Raw genomic sequence first — 21,634 nt, 5'->3', positions numbered from 1 at the left:
CGATCACAGCAACAGGAAATAATAAAACACTGTGGAAGCAGAGAAGAGTATGCAGATTGGAATTACTGTCCCATATATATATATATATATTCTTAGTATTAATGTTTAATAGAATGACTGTAGACAGAGGAAATGATGGTGGTGAACTGGTTGTGTTGTGAGTGGGCTGATTCGCCCGAGGGACAGCTAATGGGATTCATTGATCATAGCAGATTCAGACCTTGTTAATACCACTGTGTATAAGTATAAGCTTACTTGGCTTTATATGTAAATGCTTTTCCTCGTGTTTCAAGCATATTTCCTCTTCAAACTTCTGAGGAACAAATAATCCAATTCAAAAAATATTTATTGAATAAAATGAGGCCAAAGGGATCATTTGAAAAACGTGTGAGATAATTACACCCTGAACGTTTAAATCGCTAAAATAATCTGACTGACAAAACAAAGAGATAAAACTATGATTCACAATCATGCTTTATTCTTGTTGATTTCTTATAAAAGAATCAAATAAAAGTCTTTTTCAAAATCTCACACGCTGCTCAGTCTTTCAGCCTTGCTGTTGCCCGTTTCCTTTAACTAAACTATACTTTCTTAACACCTTAAGTCTCTTCATCTTAAATATCTTTTATTAGTTTGTGACTTCAAACCAAAACTTCATTGATTGTCAACACAAAATCTATCTTAGCACCAGTACAATAAAACTGTACTTTTGCTGTTTTGAAATACTGTTTTTGAATGAGGGAAGAAAATCTCAGAATAAAGGGATCCTAATAAGTACATTTCAAAATGAAGCACCAACCATACAAAGCAACTTTTTCATAGATAGGTTTGTCAGATACACAAGAGGTCAAATATATTAATGACTATTAAATTAAGCACAACAAACAGTGTAAATAAAACACTGCAACACAAAGCACTCTAGGATATGGAAACATCATATCAGGACGTGGGGGACAGTTGGGGTTGCAGTTAAAAGGGCGTCTCAGCTCCTTGGGTGTAGATGCAGGCTCTGGACTCCAAAGATGGTACAACTATTCCTCTGAGAGAGATCCACAGGATTCTGTTTCAGTTCAGGAGGTGTGCAACCTGGGGAGTGGAGAACACTACTATCTGCCTGGTTTTGTAAACAAACTCTCAATCTCATGGTCCAAAAAAATGACATTATTTCATACTGCACGCAGGGACTGGGACAGCTTTGTGCCGCCCAGGTTTATATTGTGGAACTTGGAGGAAAAATAAACAAGCTAAGCCGTTAGGTCCTTCCAGTAATGATCTCTGGTGGATAATTGGCGAAGAAAGGAAATGGAAATGAGGCTCTGAGCTGGGTGGGTGATTATGTTTGAATATTATGTGCCGTGGTCTCTTCTCTGCAGGTCTCCAGGTCTCGCAGGTTGACAGAGAAACCATCTGGGCCAATGGCCTCCCTGACTTAAGTGTCTTAGCTTTACGCAAGAGTTCACCAAGATAAAAGCCTTGGATTATCTCCCATCGAAAAATATCACTTTCCCTCAGGAACAAACTCAAACATGTCCTAAACATAATCCGGCCCTTGCAACAAGAATCCATTTATATAACCAAATGTGTTACCCCTGATGGCAAGATATACATATACACTACCATGTACATACATAATCATTAAAAAAGGTTTGCTCAATAGTTCTCATGTATTCAAATATACCTATAGATAGGAACCTGAAAGCTGCTTTCCTGCACTGACCACTCCAGTGTGCAGGTCCTTGTGATCGCTTAATCACCTTCTGTCTGAGGTCAAAGGTTATCAGTGGAGTGTTAAGTCATTGCTGTAGCTGGAGTTAAAACCCACGACCCTCGTTACAATGGACGGAGAGGTTTCCTGTGAACCGCTGCTCGCAGGAAGGGCTCGGGTTGACACACTTGAAACTTTGTCAGCGTGGTGGAGGAGTGCAGTGCAAGAGAGGCTATCGGCTGCGAGGCTTTCCTGTGTTTGTCAGCATCTTTTCCTCCTCATCGTCTTCCTCATCCTCCTGTAGTATGTGAATGGATGAGCCCAATAGTCTCTGGAGTTCTGGTACACAGCGGACCAGATCCACCAGCCCCTCATCCTCCTCTTCCTGGTCTTCCTGCTCCTTTTTGCCTCTGTAGGGTGACGCCAAAGCAGAGCTCACCTGGCTGACAGAAACCTGTTTCCAGAGCTCAGCGTGGGACAAACTCACAACTTCCAAGTGTGGGTAACGTGCCCGGAAGATCCGTGCCGACATCTTGAGACGCTTCAGGACGTCTGTTAAAAGGAACCAATTGCAAAAGCTGCAACAGAGAAATGTCTCGTTTTAGCCATAGTTTGGTAGGTGAGAAAAAGGAAACAGACAATCTGAGGTAGAAAAGTTAAGACGCTGTTTTATATCTCAAATATCCCCAAATCAATACAGTGGCTCCACTGTTTTCAGCCTTAAAGTGAAAGTTCACTCTCATTTCTTTGTATTACATGTAAATCCATTTTAACACCGGCATCACACGTGCTGTAGAAAAGGTTTTAGTCTAACTGAGTTTGGTTTCTGCTAACACCAGTAACAACAGCAGCTTGGTTAGGCCAAGAAGTTGTTGTACGTGCAGCATACAACAATATTCAGCAATATCAAATAAATAATATCACAAATTAATCATAACACCTCTTGTTTTTGATTTAATTATTATTATTTTTTTTTTTTGTTGATGTCTGACAGCTGACATTTTATTGTTTTTACATTGGTTCATACTTGCAGCTGTCTCCAAGGAAGAAAATCAGTCTAAACAAAAAAGATTGATAATGAAGTTTTACAGTGTGTAATAACCAATTAGTGTTTAATGGCAACATTAAAAACTACTACAAAGGACTTAATGTTAGGTTAACACCAGATGTTTATCATTTTAGATGCTACAAGCAGGAGTTGCAAACCACCAGAGGTATTCATTTTCTTTCACTAAGATTTCACTAGACTTGTTTAAATGAATGTCATCTTTGCAGATGACATTACAGATCTAATGAGACTCATTAGGTAAACAAAAGGCGTGATATTATCAGATTTGGGCGTTCCCCAAAAATCTGCCATTACTGAGTGTGTGATTCCCGTAGATGTTGGTGTCATTTCCTATTGTCAACAATGAATTTAGAGGATTGGTTTGGTTTATTTATTCACTGCTACCTTCATATGATGGTGAAAGGATAATCTAGATGAACTCACCCCTGTGTTAATGACACCTGAACATGAAAGCAGGGTAGGAGAGGCTCAGAGGAGAACTCAAACAGAAGACAATCGCTGTCCGAGTCCCGTTCAGTTGTATTCTCTTCCAGCTCCTGATTCTGCTCCGACAGGAGGAAGTCCCAGCATGGCTCCTGCTCAGTCTCTGTGAAAACAAGTTCAATGAGGTGAGAGTGGAGGGGCAGACTAACTGGCTGAATCTGAGCTGCTTTAATGCGTGTGTATAGGATGCCCTCTACAGGTCACTTCACTCCAATCAAATTATACCCAAGGCTGGACTACTGCTGATGCTGTCGAGTTAAACAAACACGAATTTGAAATGTTTGACAGTGATGTTCAGACAAGTAATATTTAGTGGTGCTATTTTCATTTTGTGATTTAATAATTAATAATGAATAATAATTCATGTGAATAAAAATAGAAGCAGTGGTGATGAGATTAAAGAATATTAGTTTGCAACACGAACATAACATCATATAGAAGAGACATTATAAGCATAAAAAAAAAACAAAACAACAGAAAACACGAAACCATGAAACATACAGCTACAGGAGAAAATCCTAGATTTGTGGAGTGATAAAATATGGAATCAACAATTCTTTAAATGTAGTTTTGAGATTGGAGTAGAGTAGTAGAATATAATAGTAGAAGAAGTGGAACAAAACACTTAATGTTTTATCTCTGCAGCCTCATCAGTTCTTCCATGCAGCTCTGATTCTGCACTTCCTTCGCTGGATAACTAGCTGCCTGTGGCTGTTTATAACACACCACTGATGCTCAGACACAAGGCTAACATCTTTACACATCCCTGTGGCCAAACCTGAGCCCACCCTAAAAGCAGCATAATTCTCCTGCAGCAACCTGGTCATTCCTCCAACAAGCCTCAACCCGTCTGCTTCACTGACAGTGGACGAATGAACTCTCAAACACCTTTTAAACATGTCCGACTTCAAACAGAAGCTCTGATTGAGAGAGACAAACAGACTAACACAAAAACATAACATCATTTCAAGATTTCTTACCAAACAGGGAGCTGCTGTAAAATTCCCAGGGTAAACTGGAATCCTGTTCATTGCGGCCTTCCAAGTCAGTGAAATATTCTGGGAGTAAAAAAATAAACAAGAACAAAAGAAAAACTGTTTGTTGTCGTATTTTTTGACCCGACAAATTTGCATCGTTATTTCCAGATTTGCATTTGCATTTGTATAAACATCAAGGCATGAAAGAAATCAATGTATCTGAAGTTTGTAAATTCAAAATAAGCAACAACAAAGAACTGAAATTCCCACCCAGCAGTTATGTCTCTGTTCTCAGTTCCAGCTTTCCAGCTGAATATTGGTGTTTTTGTAGAACATAAACATGTCACAGTAAAGTTGACCTTGCCCTTGTGGTTATAGTTTAAGTGAATGTTTACACCATATGACATGAAATTACCTCTGGGTATTCCCAATATATCACACTCATAAGAATGTGAGGTCACTGTGACCTTGAACTGTGACATCCTTGTATTCATGTGAATGTTTGTGCCAAATGAAAGGAAATTTTCCAGAAGCAATAATGACATAGCACATTTACAAGGATTGGACAGACGCTGGCTCATGATAGTACAGAAGCATAAAAATTCATCAGCAAATTAGTTGTAGTCACAGCTCGACTTCGTGATGGGGTCTGTTTCACTGCCGTCTGTGACCTCCCATGTTATAGGAAACACAAGCATCGGAGCAGCGTGTGCAAAGGTGCATCAGCTCCTGAGCTTTCATGTTTTTCTACCTGAGATAGTGTGAGACAAGCATATGCCACAAAAATCCACAGCCAAGTCAGTACTGACGGAAACAGTCGTAGAAGCAAATTTTTAATGGTCAATTAATGTTTACTGAGTGTAGATTGATTGATTTATTCTGATGCCATTTAGCTCAGTATTGGTGAGCAACATGAAATATGACCATCAACAATGCTGTGAATATGTATATATTCACACACACACACACACACACACACACACAATAAATTACAAAGCATTACATCTTCTATGACAAGCAAGAGGGAATCATGTCTGAGGTTCCTTTGAAACATGCGTGAATCATCATTTAATCAACCATTTGTGTCCTCAGTCATCAATAACTCACAAAGCATTAGAAGCTTCTACAACAAAAAAATGATGTTTTTCTTTGTTTGAAGATTAATTACCCAATCATTCAACTTCATTGTAACTTCTTACTGATAAAAAGTCAGCACATCAGTTTTCTTAGAGATAACACTGCAAAGGGGGATGGCAAAAAAGAGGGTGACATAATACTTAGGTGATAAGATGAAATGATGTAGATGAAAAGTGTTTGCATCCATTGAAAACTCCAGACACTTCCATCAAGGTAAACGTCACCTTTAAACACGTCTCTCATATATAAAATGACTTTAAGCTGTTATTTTGAGGAAAATGCAACATTGGTCCAGGATCATAAACACCTAGATGCCCCAGGATGGACAAATATTGTCAAGCCACTTTTTATCATCGGCAGTTAGATTATTCCCGATCAATAAAATTTGAAGTAGCCATTAATCAGCCATTGCCTCATCAATCACTCAATCACAGGGCAATCATTTGCCCTTGCTACTAACTAATAAACAAATTAAATACTTGCTGGTTTATTAATGCGTTAACATGTTGCTGGACTTTTTATTGTAAAATTTTCAGACACAAGTTTTACAATTTATGTAGATTTTAAATTTCACTACCACATTGTCAAAATGATCCAAAACCAGTGGGAAGAGAGTAAAAATAAGCAGCTTACCTGTGAGGAAGGTCTTCATGCTCAGGCTATGTGCCAGTTTCACTGGCGTGTGTCCAGAATAGGTGGCCAGAGTTGGATCTGCTCCGTGGTTCAGAAGCAACCAGACTATTGGTAAGTTATCACTCGCTACAGCGTCATGAAGGGGCCTGGGCAAAGCGCAAACACATGACAAATAGGATTGTACAAGTTGGGATTCGTTTATCTGAAAGCTTGTTATACATAAATTATGCGTGAATGTGTTACTGTAAAACAAAAGTGAGACTAACGTTGTCATTAATTACAACGTGTGTTGCTGTTACATCAATGATGAAGCTAGCATCCTTGTCCGGCAACAGGAGGGAGGCGCTTCACAGAGATATGCATTCAGAGTATGATATTCATTTAATCATACCATACCTGCCAATGAGTATGCCACTATGTTCATTATTGCTTTTTGATTACTACTTGCACTTCTTTAACAAAAAACTTCTGTTGATGTGTAAGATAAGATAAAATACATGTTACCTGGCATAGAAAATGACCATTTACTTTCTGTTGACTATGAAAAGCAACTAAAAGCTTTAAGAATGTCATAACTGAGGCTTTAAGCTTGGGTTAGGGTTATTTGAAATGGTGACATGGTGGTGTTTCCAAATAACCCAGAAACTGAAATAATAAATCTATAAATGTTTAAATAAATTCACTGAAGAATAAAATCTCGACGCTTTACCGTGTTCCGTCCTGAGCACTACAGTTGACATCTGCACCGTGTTTCAGCAGCATCTGGACAATCTGAGTCCAGCCTCGAGAGGATGCCTCATGGAGAGCTGTGTAGCCGGCATTGTCACGCCGATTGACCTCCCTGATGTCCTTCTCAAGACAATACTGAACTACATCCTGCAGGGCAGAAGTTGGTCAAACACAGTGCAACATTAGCTTATTAAAGAAGTATGCTTTTTATTGGACTTATTTTCATGGAAGCGATTCTGCACATGCAAACAAGTGGAATTGTACCTGGTAGCCCAAGCGGGCAGCACGTTGCAGCAGAGTCTCCCCAGCGTTTTTATTGACAATCAGTCGACGGACCTCTGGAGGAACGGGCCGTTTGGCTGGAGACTCTGAACCACTGCTTCTTCCTGATGAGCCTTTCTTATTGGATGGGGATGATGGCAAACATTTTGGAGTGGGCGGGGGGCTATCCGTCCTTTTTATATCAGCACAATCATCATCCAGGGCAAGTGAGGCACCTCGCTTACCCAAACTGTTGCGCTTGGTCTTAGTCTAAAACAAAAATGTATTGATCCAATCACTGTGTGGAGGTTCATCAAATGTGATGCCAGTTCTCTTAGCAGAGACCTGAGCTTTATAAAAGAGGCTGCCACCATAAATGTAACAAACACGGCATTTGTTTGGCCACAGGGGGGCACTACAAGCCAATATATATTTGTGATACATTGTTCCTGGCTCCGCACAATTCAGTACTTCTAATAAGCTATAACTCAACAGACTGTATCAGCCAGTGCCTTACCTTCTGCTCATCACTGTCACTTAAGTGCTTGCTTTTGAACTTTCGCTTCCCTGAAGGCTTGTCATGGCACTCTGGCGACACCTCACTCTCCTGATAGCGGACTGATCCTGAGCGAGTGAATGAGGATCTCCGCGGAAGAGGATCTGGACTTGAGGGAGTGGGACTCGGACACTGATCTGGCTGTGGATCTGTAATAACAAATTGGATTAGAGGTTGTGCTGATTGTTACCAAGCAGATGAAAAAATATTTGGTGTACTGGTGTTTCTCTGGAGTAGTTTTATCCTCTTCCTCACGTGCCAAGTCTGAGCATTGAATATTTTAGGTGCAATTTTTTGCCAACATCAGTCAGACTAGGACTTCCTGCACCAATCATCTTTGGCTTTATTATATTTTCTGCTGAAACAGGCCAACTGTGAGCTGCTTTGCTTTGCCTTTTGAAACCCTATGCAGAAATATCCCATGTTTCTGTAAATTCTCCCCATTTAACCTTTATTATATGATCCACTGCTACATCAAGAGGTGACTTAAGTAGATAAGTTAATAATGACACACAGTATCTCATGAAAATAAATTGCAGTTCAAGCTGTTTAGGTAAAACGAGCATGTGAGATGATCAAGTGGCTTAAGTTGATTAAATCATGACATGAAAAAGTGAAAAATAATTTCCAGACTTGAATGGGGCTTCAACCATTGTCAGCACATTCATCAGATATTTTTCAAAACGGTGAATAATCACAGAGTCTATGAAATGTCAGAAATGATGACAAATGCCCATCACAAGCTAACATGGCCAAATGTTTTGTCGCTTAGTTTGGTTGACTGCCAAAACAGGATTAATTTATAACGGTATTAAAACAGCAACTCTGGCTTATTTGAGAAGCTTTAACGAACTAACATTTGATTTGTTTAAAGGAACAAAAAAAAAAAAAAAAAAAAAAAATCATCTTAACATTCATTTTTATCATTAACTAACTTGGCAGTCTACAAATCTAAAAACAGTGAATCCTCATTTTCAAAAAGATGAAAACAGTAAATGAGATTTTTTTTATCAATTAATCAACTAACTGATCACCAATTAATTTTCTCCCAGTTAATTAATAATAACCTAAATCCTTGTGGTTCCTAACTAAATGTTATGTCAGTCATTTGCTGTATTAACTTGTCATTTCAGCCCTGAGTTATACAAAAGACTGATAGCACACTATAGTTCAGAATTCAAAAATCCATACCATAACATTATACAACATTATTATCAGTAAAAATAATAATAAAAATAAAATTAATAACACATTTGTAAAGCGCTTTTAACAGTGCTCAAAGATGTTTTACAGGAGGCAATCCATAAAACAATAGAGTAGAAAAAGGATAACCAATATTTGAAACTTAAGCCTTTTGAGAGTGAGGAACTTTACCTGCTGGTGTTTCACTCTTCTGTCTCAGGGACGCAGATTCTTCAAGGCGCTCTCCATCTTCGAGCTTGTCTTTCTCAGTGATGTAGTCACCACACTGATACTTCTTGCTACGACAACGTCGCCGTTTCTTGTGGGCCGGTGTGTCGCCCTCTGCACTGGTTGTCTTGCCCTTGCCCAAATGCAGTCGTTCCGGTAGGGGATTTGAGCGGGGCCTCCCTCTTGGACGGCGGGCTGGTTGGGTGGGTGTCAGAGGGGGTGATGGAGAAGCTGGGGGAGGAGGCATTGGTGGAGGTGGAGGGGATGGGGTTGCAAAGCCCCAGAGGTCGAGCCGAGCTTCATCTGCTCGCCGCCGTCCTCTCCTCAATCTTGGGAAGGAGCTCTCAGTCGTGTCTGCCTCTTTACTCAGTAAGACAGAGCTACTGAGAGAGACCGGAGTCTCCGCTCTCTGAGGGCTGCTGCCGCTATCTGTAATTGATTAAATCACAGGGGATTGTTACACTCACACCAGCTTCTGTGCATAGAGGTATGACTGATACATCAAAAAATACCAATCAGATACTATGACTGCTGAATACACAGCAGCTCTGAGACTACTCAGGGTATTTATCTGCAGAACTAGCTTCCACTGAGAATGCAGAGTAATCTAATAACAAGTTTGATTACAGTCTACATCTTTAAAACAAGTGAAGACATAATTACATGTATGGCAGAAATTTCTACATGCGGCATGAAGTGAAATGGAACAGGATTATACAAAACAAAGCGTATACCTGGTTTGTTGTGAGTGCGTTGATCAATTTTCTTAGGACTGATTTTGTCCTTTGGTATTGGCTCTTTTCTCTGCGGGGAAAGTTTTCTTTCTGATATGCTCTGCTGCAACACAGGTGCACATTGTTTCTTCTGCTGAAATAAGGGAAAAAAAAGGGGGACTGAGTGAGTATGTCGTATGGGGTGCTATAGATCATAGAGTTTCCAGATGGACAGATCAACAATAAGTTCTTAAAAATAAAGTCAAACATGAGATAAATTTAAGAATGGGCCAAGTTAGCAGGTAAAATTGTAAAAGGCGGTTAATACCTTTAATGTTCACTAACACCCTGCCAAAGGAGAAAGATACATGAATGCTTTAGACAATAAAGCAACTTTAAACCATGCAAATGGATAATTCACCTTCTTTAGACAGGACACTTTGGTTGGAGTGCTTTCCGAGTCTTGTTTTTTCCTTCCAGTAGTCTTCTTCGATGGTTCAGCCGGTGACTTCTCCTTTGCTGGCTTCTTAGGACTGATTTTCTGTAGTTTGACGGCAGTAGCTTTTGCTTTGGCTGGCGACTCCTCTTTGGTTCCATTTGTTTTCTTCTCAAACTTGTCGCCTGACCCGGCACACTGGCCTGTAAGGATAGACGCAACCATGCCCTCCAATTTCTCACTGGGAGGACTGTCTGAAACACCGCTTTCTTTTTTCAATGTCTCCCCCTCTAGCACCTGGGCTAGTTTGCTCTCCATCCTGTTCTCATTTGTTGATGCATTGCTCCCAAGGAGATGAGACTGGCCAGCAGGTTTTAAAGAGCCTTGCTTCACCTGTAGTCCCATGTGCTCTCCCTGACTGGTGTGTAACTCCTTATTATTCTCCAGAGGCTCTGTGATGTTGGTCCTCTCGTTTTTCTTCTTAGCTTGACTTGAATCCCCTTGTGAAGGAACACCGGGCCATTTTTCCACAGACCAGTAAGGTGGATGCTCAAAAACAGGAGCATGTTTAGATTGGTTGTCTTGGTTTGCAGTGAGTGGGTTCATAGCATCGGTTTTTCTGGGTGCAACAGGTGAAGCTTGATTATTACCCTCAACGGTCAGCGCTGTCGCTTCAAGAGCTTGCTGCTTTACAATGGAGGCAAGGTTAGACAGGGGAGACTTCATTCTCTCCCATTTATCATCCTCCGAGTTGGACGGGCTGTGATGGGTGCTCTGAAACTTAGGTCCTTCTGTAACCGTGGTTCCCTTCTTCTTTGGAGAACCATGTAGGATTTTTCTCTGAACGGGTGAGGCTTGGTGAGAGACATGAGGAGGCTGTTGCCAAGCTGGATTTACAACAGTGGTAGAGTATGGTACCGCTGTTTTGCTAGGTCCAGACTTCTGGTGAATCTGAGCGTTGCCAGAGCTTGACAGGGCAGTTGTTAGGGCTCCTTTAGAGGGACAGTTCTTAGTTATAGCTGTGCTGGTGTTTTTAACATGCTTGACACTGTGAGCATGTTGGTTGCTCTTCATCACACACGATGGCTTCTTTCCTCCTGAGGCCAGATGTTCTCCTTGGTCTATAATAGATATAAATTCCTGCTTTGCAAAAGTCTGAAATTCATCTGCAAAAGTACCTTTTCCATCTTTGCCCCGCAGAGTAGAAGCCAGTATGGGACTAGCCACACCTACGTAAGTCCCAGGGATGTTTTTTAGAGAGTCTTGTGAAGATCCCTTACCCCATGTTGGTTTGGGCTCTGGGACCTGGTGATTCTGAGGCCTATTTGTTTGTTTCTGATGAGATCCATTTCTGTGTGTGTTGGGTAATACAGGATATTGCACAGTTGAGCTATAATTTGTTGAATGAGTCCTCTTTGAGTTCAGAAAATCTCTCTGATTTGACTCATTATTATGAGGCTCCATCATAGAAACTGGGGGGTCATTTATGCATTTTGGACGTTTAGATTTGGCAGACAAATCAAGGGGTACATCTCTTGGCTCAACAGAGCAAGCTGTGTGGTCCTCTGAAGCAGAGGGCAATGTGGTTTTAAGAGAGCCCATGCTCGTCTTGTCTATGTTTTTGCCTTTCTCCACATGGTTCAGCAGTATGCTCTGAGAGGTGATGCTGGCCAGTGCAGAGCCACAGCAAATGGCAGCAGTGGGAGATAATGTGTAGCGGGTGGGTGCTGCTGAAGTTAATGACGGGTGCTGCATTGGTAGGGCTATAGCTGGTGAGGCCACCACCGAGGCTAAGGATTTATGCTCTCCTACTGATTTTGCATTCTTACCCAATGAATGGTTAGATTTCAGTTTTGAAGATGATGTGCCTGCTTTTTTCTCTGCGACTGGTGTCCGGCCAACAGAGAACTGATAGGGATAGGTCCGCATGAGAGGTGTACCTCCGACCCCTGAATTCTGAGGTTGAATTTCTTTCTGAAACTGACTGGCTGTGGCTTCTCTCAAGGCTGCAATCTGGCCCAGTGCTGGTGGAAGAGTGATTTTACAAAGTGGAGAGGAAAAAGTAGAGGAAGGAAGGAAGGCAACTGGCTGGGCTGGTTTAAACATGGTGGAGCATTGAAACCCAGGTGGAACACTTTGCACAGATTGTGTTTGCGGGTGTGATTTCTTACTTGATGTCACATTGCTGTGACAGGCATTGAGAGAGTCCTCCCGGTTGACTTTCACACCACTTGACCACTGAGTAGTGGGGAAGACGCCTGCACCATCGGCCTTGAGTTTAGAGGCCTCTGCCCTTTTTTCTGCCCTCTTGTCTGAGCTGGTGAGGGCTGAGCCTGACATGGACGCATTGTTGGGCTGTTGCAAGGGAGAGACCTCGGGGCTGTGGTTGTAATTGCTATTGTCCAGGCAGGCTTTTGCTGTCTTACAGTCTGTTGTTGGAGTGGTCTTGTTTTGCTGACTGAGGGTAACATCTCCTCTGAACTCAGGGGGTAGCGTCTGGGGGGGATTTCCCACCATACTAGTTGACGCTTTATTCGGAGCACCGATCTCTCTGCTCACCGTGCCTCCATCCCCTACATTCATTAGTGTAGGATCCACCTGAGTAATAAGAGAAGTTCATGAGACCAGTGTTAATTAGAGAGAAAAGAATATTCTAATCTAGTACACCAACTGTGATAATAATAATAATAATAATAATAATAATAATAATAAAAAAAAAAAAAACAACAAACATTCACCTGCATAGGTGTTTCTTTAGCACAACATGCCTCTGGGGTAGCTGAGTCAGTCAGGTTAGAGTTTTCCTTGAAATACAGTGAAATGCTACAAAACAAACAAGAGAAAAACACTTATTGTGATCACTGTGAGTCATGTTGTTATTTCAATTACTGAAAAGGTATTCATTTAATCCTTCATGGATTCTATGAAACACTAATGGATTCAGAACAACCACCATTGGGCAATTGTAAGCTTCCTTTCTTTGAGATTGGATAGCAGATATGTTACTACCTTCGATAGTTGAGACAATTCAGGTTAGCAGAGAGAGGTGTGATGAACTGAAGAATATATTTGTTCTGTGTTTCCCTCTGGTTTTCAGTTTGTTTATAAAGAATACTAAGAAAAATATTGAACATTTAGTGAAATCTCATCAATCAGCAATTGCCCGCTGAAAATATGACATTCAGTGGGTGAAATGATGGCTAAACCATCACCAAAGCAATTTTTTACTTGGCATTTTGCAGGTTAACCATAATTCTTAATGTTGTTGAGTAAAACAATTTCTTCAACATTGGAACTGAAGAAATAGCAGTTTAAAATTTTCTTCAAATATCCTGCCACAACACACGCACATCCATGCTCCAATTCGCAGAAATGTAAAAGGTAAAATACTATAGCATAAATACACACTGTTATAAGAAAACATTTTAGAAATCTATGATGGTGGTCCTTCCTTAAGACCATGAATTAAATTTGAAAATCCCCTGAGGTTATGTTTTAAAACTATAAAAATGCACTCATTTGAATAATAAATTGAGACTGATATTCCCAAAAACTAAATAAGAATTCAAGAATTGTTAAGAACTGTTAAGAAATAAAATTGTTTATTTTGAATGTGAATGGATATGCCTCTTGCTTTAGTGATAACAAAATTTTCCAGGGTATGTGCACGTAAGCCCGCACTTCTCCACCTCACATTTATGTAAAAGTGCATATCGGACTGAAATTGGCTCCAAACTAGTTGTCACAAATCCTTCTGTTGCACACATGTCATAATCACAGACATGCAGTAAAACTAATGAGAGACTTTTCCCCTTCAGCAGGTTGAATGTGAAAGCAGCCTTCTAGTGTCAAACTTTACACATAGATCACACTGCGCAGTGAAGGTCAAACATTCAACTCAAGGCACATTAAGGAAAACACAGTTTTAGCAAAGGGAACCTTAAATTGTTTTTCTAAGTTTAACATAGATTTCCTGTGCTGGACATATGTCCTGTGCCACCTCAAAACATAGATCAATTCATACTAGATGAGACTCTATCATTAGATTCTAGACATTAAAGGGTTTGGATTTGAAAACACACACACACACACACACACACACACACTGCACTCTCTGTTTTTTCAATGAGAAACCCTTACAACAATCTTCAAACAGAGGTCCCTCCGTGGGGACCTTGACCCCTTGGGCTCCTAGGCCCGTCCAGATAGACTCATCAGTAATCCATCCATGAGACAATCAGCTGTGACTATTCAAATGATCTTTCAAGAGTGAGCAGCAGACTACATGTGCACCAAATTGATTATGCACTCTAGTGAAAAGTGGATGACTAAATGTGAGCAAAGGTTTTGTGACTTGCTTGTATAATTAAGGCTAGTCTATCACTGGATGGTTAATTATTAATGAGTACAGTGAAGAGGCAAACCTCAGTTAAATGTAGTTTCAATCTTGGGGTTCTTGTGATGTTAAGTGAAATCCCACCCAAACACAACACATTTTCAAACCACAATATAATCGCCCTTCACAAAACCTACACTCAAGAATGAAAAGCATGCTGAAAACAGTTCATCAATCTTGATGTGACCTGAAAACAAACACTTGCAATACTCTCCTATAGACCAGTGACACACACACACACACACACACACACACCACAGCAGCCTGGTACGTAGGTAGAGGTGAGCGCAGGCGAGCGCATCTGCAAGTAAATGAGACGACTACAAAAGGGACCAGGCACAGAATCCATGTCAGAGCTTTGTTGGTGGTGGTGGTGGTGGTGGTGATGAAAATGTTTCACCCTGGAGTCAGTCAAACATAACGAAGATGATGCACATAAAGACTGACACGCCAATTTCTGCTGGAATCTGCGAGCGTGGACTGAAAGGGATCCAGCGATGCAGACGCCGCTCAGTGCAAAGGAGGGTCTGCATTCATTACCGTACAACAGTTGCTTACAGCTAGTTTGTCTTTGTGCTGCGATCAGACGCGGTCTACCAAGCCACAACATTTCAATTCATCTGCTCTCATGAAGGCCAATAAACGCAAGCAGCGGTCCGCATACACGCTCGGGGGGAAACAAAGTCGAGCCTGACGTTACCTTTCGAAGAAGCCCAAATAATTTGTGCTCCCGGTGAGATTCACTGTCCAACCCCACGGCACAAAAGGCAACACGTCCCAATGTCATATCTGGAAAAAGTGCACGGTGAAGCACATGCAGGCAAAGACACCGGGGCATTCACCAAAACAAGAAAAAAAAAAAAAACGCGTTTCAGTGTGTTGTGAATATCAGTACTGAGGAGGGGGGGGGGGGACTCCGGAGAGCTCCGGGTCGGAGATGGCGAGTCACCATAATGAGAGCCGGATAACCGGCTCTCAGGTGATCGGCAGCCGGGCTTCATCTCTAATCCTGGTGTCGATACCGTAAGATACCGGAGGGACGGAGAAGGAGAGACGTGGGGGGGGGGCGGAGGGGTTGGAAATGTTACGACGTGGAAGACAGATGTTTTGGGGGGGAAAATTATAACAAGTGACAAAGGAGCTTTCTCCCATCGAGTGGCTGCAGCCGTACGGGAGCACAATGTGTCACATCCCCGCCTGATAAGGTAAGTCAACATCCCTGCAAAGCCACACAGAAAATAAAATGAGGGAGAGCCAAACAAACAAAACTCCTGACGACCATCATCCCTTTTCATCTGCCCCCCAACACCACACAAAGTAACCTTTTCCTCCGTTTCCTCCGCCTGGGGATGTTGTTGTTGTTGTTGTTTTAAAGAAAAAACACACAAATGGTCAGTTTATCCTGCTGACTGACTGACTCACAAATAATGGTAAAAAAAAAAAAAAAAGTAGCCAACTGGGCAACCTAAAGACGGGTGGGTGACAACTTATTACAGAGGCTGGTGTGATCGGAGTGGGGAGGGGGGGGTGGAGAGGGGTGTTGGTGGAGGGGCAAACAATATATTTAACTCCGCTGACCGGCGCTGCCTTCAGCCGCACCGCCGGGAGCTGTGCAGCGGAGTGTCCGCGAAGCCCTCGCTCGGCTCCGGGTGCTTTACATGCTGAGGCAGGCTGCTGCTATTAATCCCCACCACCACCACCACCACCAACACCACCACCGGCCGACCAAACGAGAAGCGGCGGGCCGGTCTCCCAGTCTCGGCCCTTTCGGTGGACCGGCTGAGCCACTTCGGCTCGTTGAAAGGCATTCACCGAGAGCCTCCCCTCTCCTCTCCGCCCCCCCCCCCCTGTAAGACTCTCACTCGCTCCCCCTCTGAAATATTGAATAATCCCCCCCGATAACCGGCCGCCCGGATAAAAGATGTCTCATGACACAAACACTTACGGACCCGCGCGCCCAGATGGCACGCGAACGACGTAGAGGCACGACTCGGTGGCGGCCGCGTCCAGCCCTCCGCCTCTGCCGTCCCTGGCTCTTCACTAATCTCGACGGTTTTCGGCTCTAAAAGTCCGGGAGGTGGTGGGGGTGGTGGGGAGGGGGGGGGGCGGGAGGAAGGGAGGAGGAGGGGAGGGTAGGAGAGAGAGAGAGGGGAGGAGGAGGAGGAGGGAGGAGGGGGGGGGGGTCGCCAAGACAGTCCGTTCCGTATCTCCAGTCTCCAGTCTGGTGGGAGAGCAAGAGAGAGCGAGAGAGAGGGGGAGAGAGAGAGAGAGGGGCAGGAGGGTGCACGGCGACAGCCTGGGAGATGTAGTTGCTCGGCTATCCACGCCCAGGATTAGACGCTAGAGAGGCTGGGAGGGGTGAGGACTGCAGGTACCGGCATGCAACGCGAGCGCCAGCCGCTCAAGGGGAATTGGGGATCGCGACCAAGAGTGTAACGGTGCGCTGAACTGAAAGGGGCTTATCGGAGGTAACGAAGTGATAAACTGTAATTTTGTCCACTAAAAAAAGAAAAGAAAGCAGACTTCGGGGGCCGCTGAACCCGTGTCGTTGAGTCGATGGGTGTCAGTCGGGTCAGTTGCCACAGTCCGAGCTGGGGGTGATGGTGGAGACACAGAACTGACATAATATTTAACTGGAATGAAATAAAATAAAATAAAATAAAAAAGAATCGTGGGAGATGTTTTAATGGTGTTGCTGGGAATGAGCAGGAGGAAACAAGAGTCCGGCTGCTGGAGACTTCCCAGGTCTCTGATGTAGCAACACACTGATGGACTAGCCTGAAGAAGATGGAGGGAAACACTGAAGTCCCTTTCTTCTGCTGACTTTTGTCACAAGCTCGTGAGACATGTGGTCTGTGAAGAAGTTTTGGTCATTTGTGCTGATGCTCAGAGTTTAACATCACCGAAGTCTAATGAGGTTTAGCTCCCTGCACTGACCTCCAGCACTGCAGTGATAAAAAGCACTGGAAACGATCTGCTCACAAGCTGGCTGCTGGTTTTTGAACATTTCTACTTCTGTCTTCATCCTGGCTGACATTAAAGGAGCTGCCTTACTCAACGTTGTTCTGTAAGCTAAAAGCTGCATTAGGAATCACTCTTACATATTCCCCTTACATTTTTCTTGTGCTTCCCCAAAAAATTTAACGGAAAATTAAACCAAAATACTTAAGAGACAACCCATGCAGACAGACTACAGCTTTACTCCCTTGGACTGATGTTGCTTAATTTTTTGTCTTGATTAACTGTGACTAACACTGGTGGACTGACTACACCCAAGCTAAACCACGTACTTTTCCACAATTGCAATGGTTTGACCAGACCTAACCAGTTTGGTGGTTTGAGGCCCATGCTGCCCACAAGACCCCAGGTCATCATTGATAATAAACAAAAAAACTCAGCCTGTGTTGCATCTCCGGTTCACCCTCGTTCGCATCTTGCAGTGCAGTGTGTCAAAATCACATTTCCTGTTATTACAGGTCAGGTTTTTACTCGATTCATGCACAACTGTTTCTACAGAGAAGTTGGCGAGAGACAAAGCCAGAACAAAAACAATAACTTATATAAGACATATGAATTTAGCCTTCAATATATACTGGAAATGATCAACTATTTATATAGCAAATGCCCCAACTATACCTCAGCTGAAAGACAGACAGCCATGGAGACAAAACTCCCAAGTTAACTTAAAGTGAGCTTTACCTGCAGGTAAACTTGCATTGATTATGTCCTAATTGAACAAACTATACTTCTATTAACAACATCTGTCAGTATTTTCACTCCGAACAGTGAAGCATGATGTCAGCTTTTCCTTCACTGTAGTCTGACTGAGTTCAGTTCAGGAAAAAACGGGACAAAGGATCATCTGAGCAGAACATTTCAAGCACATATTAGCAGTTATATGGGAGGGAGGGAGTGAGGGAGGGTGGGGGTCACCTCACAGCACAGCTACAATAGCCAGTCATGGACAATCAAATTAAAAGTTTGAAGCAACACATTGATCTTCAGAGCAGAAGATCTGCACGTAGTCCTGCCCGAGTCTCCCCCAAAAGATAAACAACCACAGCATATTTAGCTCTCTTATTCCATAATCACATCTTTGGCTCTGTAGTTAAGCAGCACGGGTTGCCCAGCTGTAATTAGGCCACTTGTCTTACCTGGATCCTTAAAGTAACGTGGGCCTGCTGTTTACAAGCATATCCGCTCCTTTAGGCCAACAAATTTCTTACTTTTCTCAACACTTGTGGTGCTGAGGAAATAACCGTTCACTACCAGCGAGGCTGACCTCAAAGAGTTTGTTTACTATCACTCAAAAAAAAAAAAAAAAAAAAAAGAACAATAAACAATTAAAAAAAATACCCTTGTCTGACGAGATCAAGAAGGCGGTGCGGGATACCGATCCCCTGTCCATCCACCGAGAGCACAAACTACTTCGCTGTTTTTCCTATCGCTGCACGGATCGGTGTGTGTGTGTGTGTGTGTGTGTGTGTGTGAGCCTCCAACATGCCCTTCGCCATTCGCTCAGTAATGGCTGCGTGCAAGCAGCCAAATCGTTGACAGATGGCCAAATGTGAAATTGGGAAACCAAAAACGCCTATCAGTAATAAATAAAACACACACACACACACACACACACAAACAGATACGGGGGAGGGGGAGGGGAGGAGGAGGGAGGTGGGGGGCCGCCGTGGAGAACCGTGTCGGCACAGCGCAGGAGTATCACAAAGTCGGCAGCTGACACATCGCATTGTGTCTGAGCCGGGTAACCCGGAGACCTCAACGACCGCGCGGAGCCATCCCGGTAGTGACCGGCTGCTCCGAGCTTCGCCAATTACACACCGGTCTGCTTCACCGGGTCCCCGTAGCCTCAGACAGGCGACGGGGTCGGAAAAAAAAACTTGTTATGCATACAATTATACATCTGTCGAGCAGGGAGGTGGTATCCGCACATGCACGGCGACAACTGCGATACCACTGATGAAGGCACGTTGTTTATTTCGAAGGCCTGATTTTTTATTTATTTATTTATTTATTTATTTATTTTATTTATTTTTAAGTATGTCGTCTGCAAAGTGGGCATGCATGGTCATCTATCTGTGAGCCATTTAGGAGATTATCGACCTTATTTAGGCCGCATGGTTTTACAGCGACAAGGATGTCCCGTCTAAGTTCGTGGTTCACCTGGTCAGTATTGGATGTCGAGGTTGGGAAAGGCGGCGAGGGGAGGGGGGGGGCGATCACTGAGTGAAAATCAAGCGCATTATCCTTCCATCTTGTCAGAAGTGATGAATTATTCCGTAACAAGCGAAGGGGAGGATTGCAGCCCGGATCACAGAAACAGTCACGGGTGATGTTCTTGTTTGCCAGGTAAATGGACGGCCCGATGCGCCGTCCAGATGAGCTCAAATATGTCCGAAAATGAGACACACCACTTCGTGCGGTGGCCGTGTCAGCGTTTGGAAAAGCGGACCGCATCCACAGCCCGAAAAAAAAAAAAAAAAAACGCGTGGACGAGCAGACTCGTGTAGGCTAATGTCATCTCGACACACAACTTGGCTTCCCCATGCGTGTGACACGATCCTACATAATGCCGCGGGATAGCAGCGAGACATCACCGCAACTACTGTGGCTCCCGAAAGACCCCCCCCGACAACTGGAAAATACAAATATCCAGGTCAAAGTTTGGCAGAGTTTCACTCGCCCTCAATAGCGTTGTGCAATGCCCCCTTTAATGCCCCCTGCTCGCCCGTAACGCCTTTGTTATTAGTAATCGCATGGTATTGCACCGTCTTACCTTGCGCTCCGAGCGATCTACAGCCGCAACGCCTGCACACGGCGCAACAAGCTATTGTTGTCTACACACGGGCGTCCATGCGGGGCCGGGGATGTGATTTTGAAGTAGAATGAATACAGTATGCAATTTTGGCTTGTCCTCGCGATCTTCCCTTATTGCCAGTTTTCGGTCTGCAGCAGCTGGAGATGAAAATCGCGCACCCTGGGTCCTAGCGCCGGGTAAAGCCCTACAGGTGAATAACAAACACGCCGGCACTCGGTGGGCTTGGGATCTTTGATTTGCAGGGGACTCTTCGCTGCAGTTCGATGGATAGTCCAACTTTTTTTTTTTTTTTTTTTTTAGCTTCACTGATGCACGAAAAACTTGGATATAATGCACTTAAAAAAAAAAGGTGTGAAATACAGTTTGTGTTGAATTTGACTTACACAAACCACACGGTATTTTTTTATATATAATACTGGCTGTCTGCTTTCATGAAGGAACTTGCAATTTGAAAACTGTAAAATTAATCAAGCTTTAAAAACACTTCCTAAGCCATTTAAAATTATATCCAGTCCTGTAAAGCCTTTTTTAAATCACGCACACACTGGTTTATTAAAGCTAAACTTAGGCAACAATTACATCAAGTGTTTCATATTTTATTAGCAGGATTAGTGAGCAGACCACATAAGGATTTCCAGGAGCCTATTGGAAGGAGCAACAAGGCTACAGCTTGTGCTTAAAGTGACTATTAAGACATGTCTTAATGAAAAGTTAAAGAGTTCAGTCAAAATGTCCCATTTCTTTCTATTAATACTATTCAGTGTATCTTCTGAATCTCAATCAGATTGTATGACATTTTTGCTGCATAATACAGGAGCAAAGCTCAGAAAAAGGTTTCTTTTAGTCAGCATTCTATCCAGACATCACACATGCCATCCCGTATGGTGGATAGTAGAGTAAATACAAAGAAAACATCACTGATATTGCTTGTTTTTTTTTGGACATTTTTGTAAGACGTGTGAATTTGTTCGGACAGGGCTTTAAGAGCCTTTCTTCATTTCCCAAGTGAAAGAACACTGGGTGAAGTTCAGGTGCCATGCACAACAAAAGCAGCCCTTGAGAATAACAGTTAACTTGCAAAATGTTAAAGAAAATATGCAAAATGAGAACAAGCTGTGGCAGGAATACAAGGAGGAGGCCATTGTTTGTCAGCACCAAACACAAATGAGTCAAATTATATACACTGTAGACATGTCACATAGACAAGTAAAACGTGCAGTGGCTTCAATAGCTGACATTTCTATTCTATAAATGCCAGTGAACCTGTGTATAAGTTGATTTTTATTTGTACTACCA

At 42.9% G+C, this 21,634-nt stretch overlaps 1 protein-coding gene across 4 annotated transcripts; it reads right to left on the bottom strand.

Moving 5' to 3' along the window:
• Positions 1–456: 456 nt before the first annotated feature.
• Positions 457–20,442, bottom strand: bcorl1 (BCL6 corepressor-like 1). 4 transcript variants are annotated; one of them, XM_029513147.1, is made up of 12 exons: positions 20,297–20,442; positions 12,848–12,932; positions 10,095–12,707; positions 9,695–9,827; positions 8,925–9,389; positions 7,512–7,699; positions 6,998–7,264; positions 6,714–6,880; positions 6,005–6,150; positions 4,238–4,315; positions 3,198–3,360; positions 457–2,283 (listed from the first exon to the last, which is right to left on the bottom strand). In XM_029513147.1, exons 2-12 carry the CDS (start codon positions 12,851–12,853, stop codon positions 1,938–1,940), a joined length of 4,572 nt encoding a protein of 1,523 aa, XP_029369007.1. In that variant the 5' UTR covers positions 12,854–12,932; positions 20,297–20,442; the 3' UTR covers positions 457–1,937. The 4 variants fall into 4 exon arrangements, with proteins under 4 accessions (XP_029369007.1, XP_029369010.1, XP_029369009.1 ...); XM_029513150.1 differs by having other exon boundaries at positions 9,695–9,824; XM_029513149.1 differs by lacking the exon at positions 20,297–20,442 and adding an exon at positions 16,455–16,588.
• Positions 20,443–21,634: the final 1,192 nt, after the last annotated feature.

This window comes from Echeneis naucrates, chromosome 10, assembly GCF_900963305.1.
Source record: "Echeneis naucrates chromosome 10, fEcheNa1.1, whole genome shotgun sequence".
NCBI lineage: Eukaryota > Metazoa > Chordata > Actinopteri > Carangiformes > Echeneidae > Echeneis > Echeneis naucrates.
This window is presented reverse-complemented; position numbering and strand designations above follow the sequence as displayed.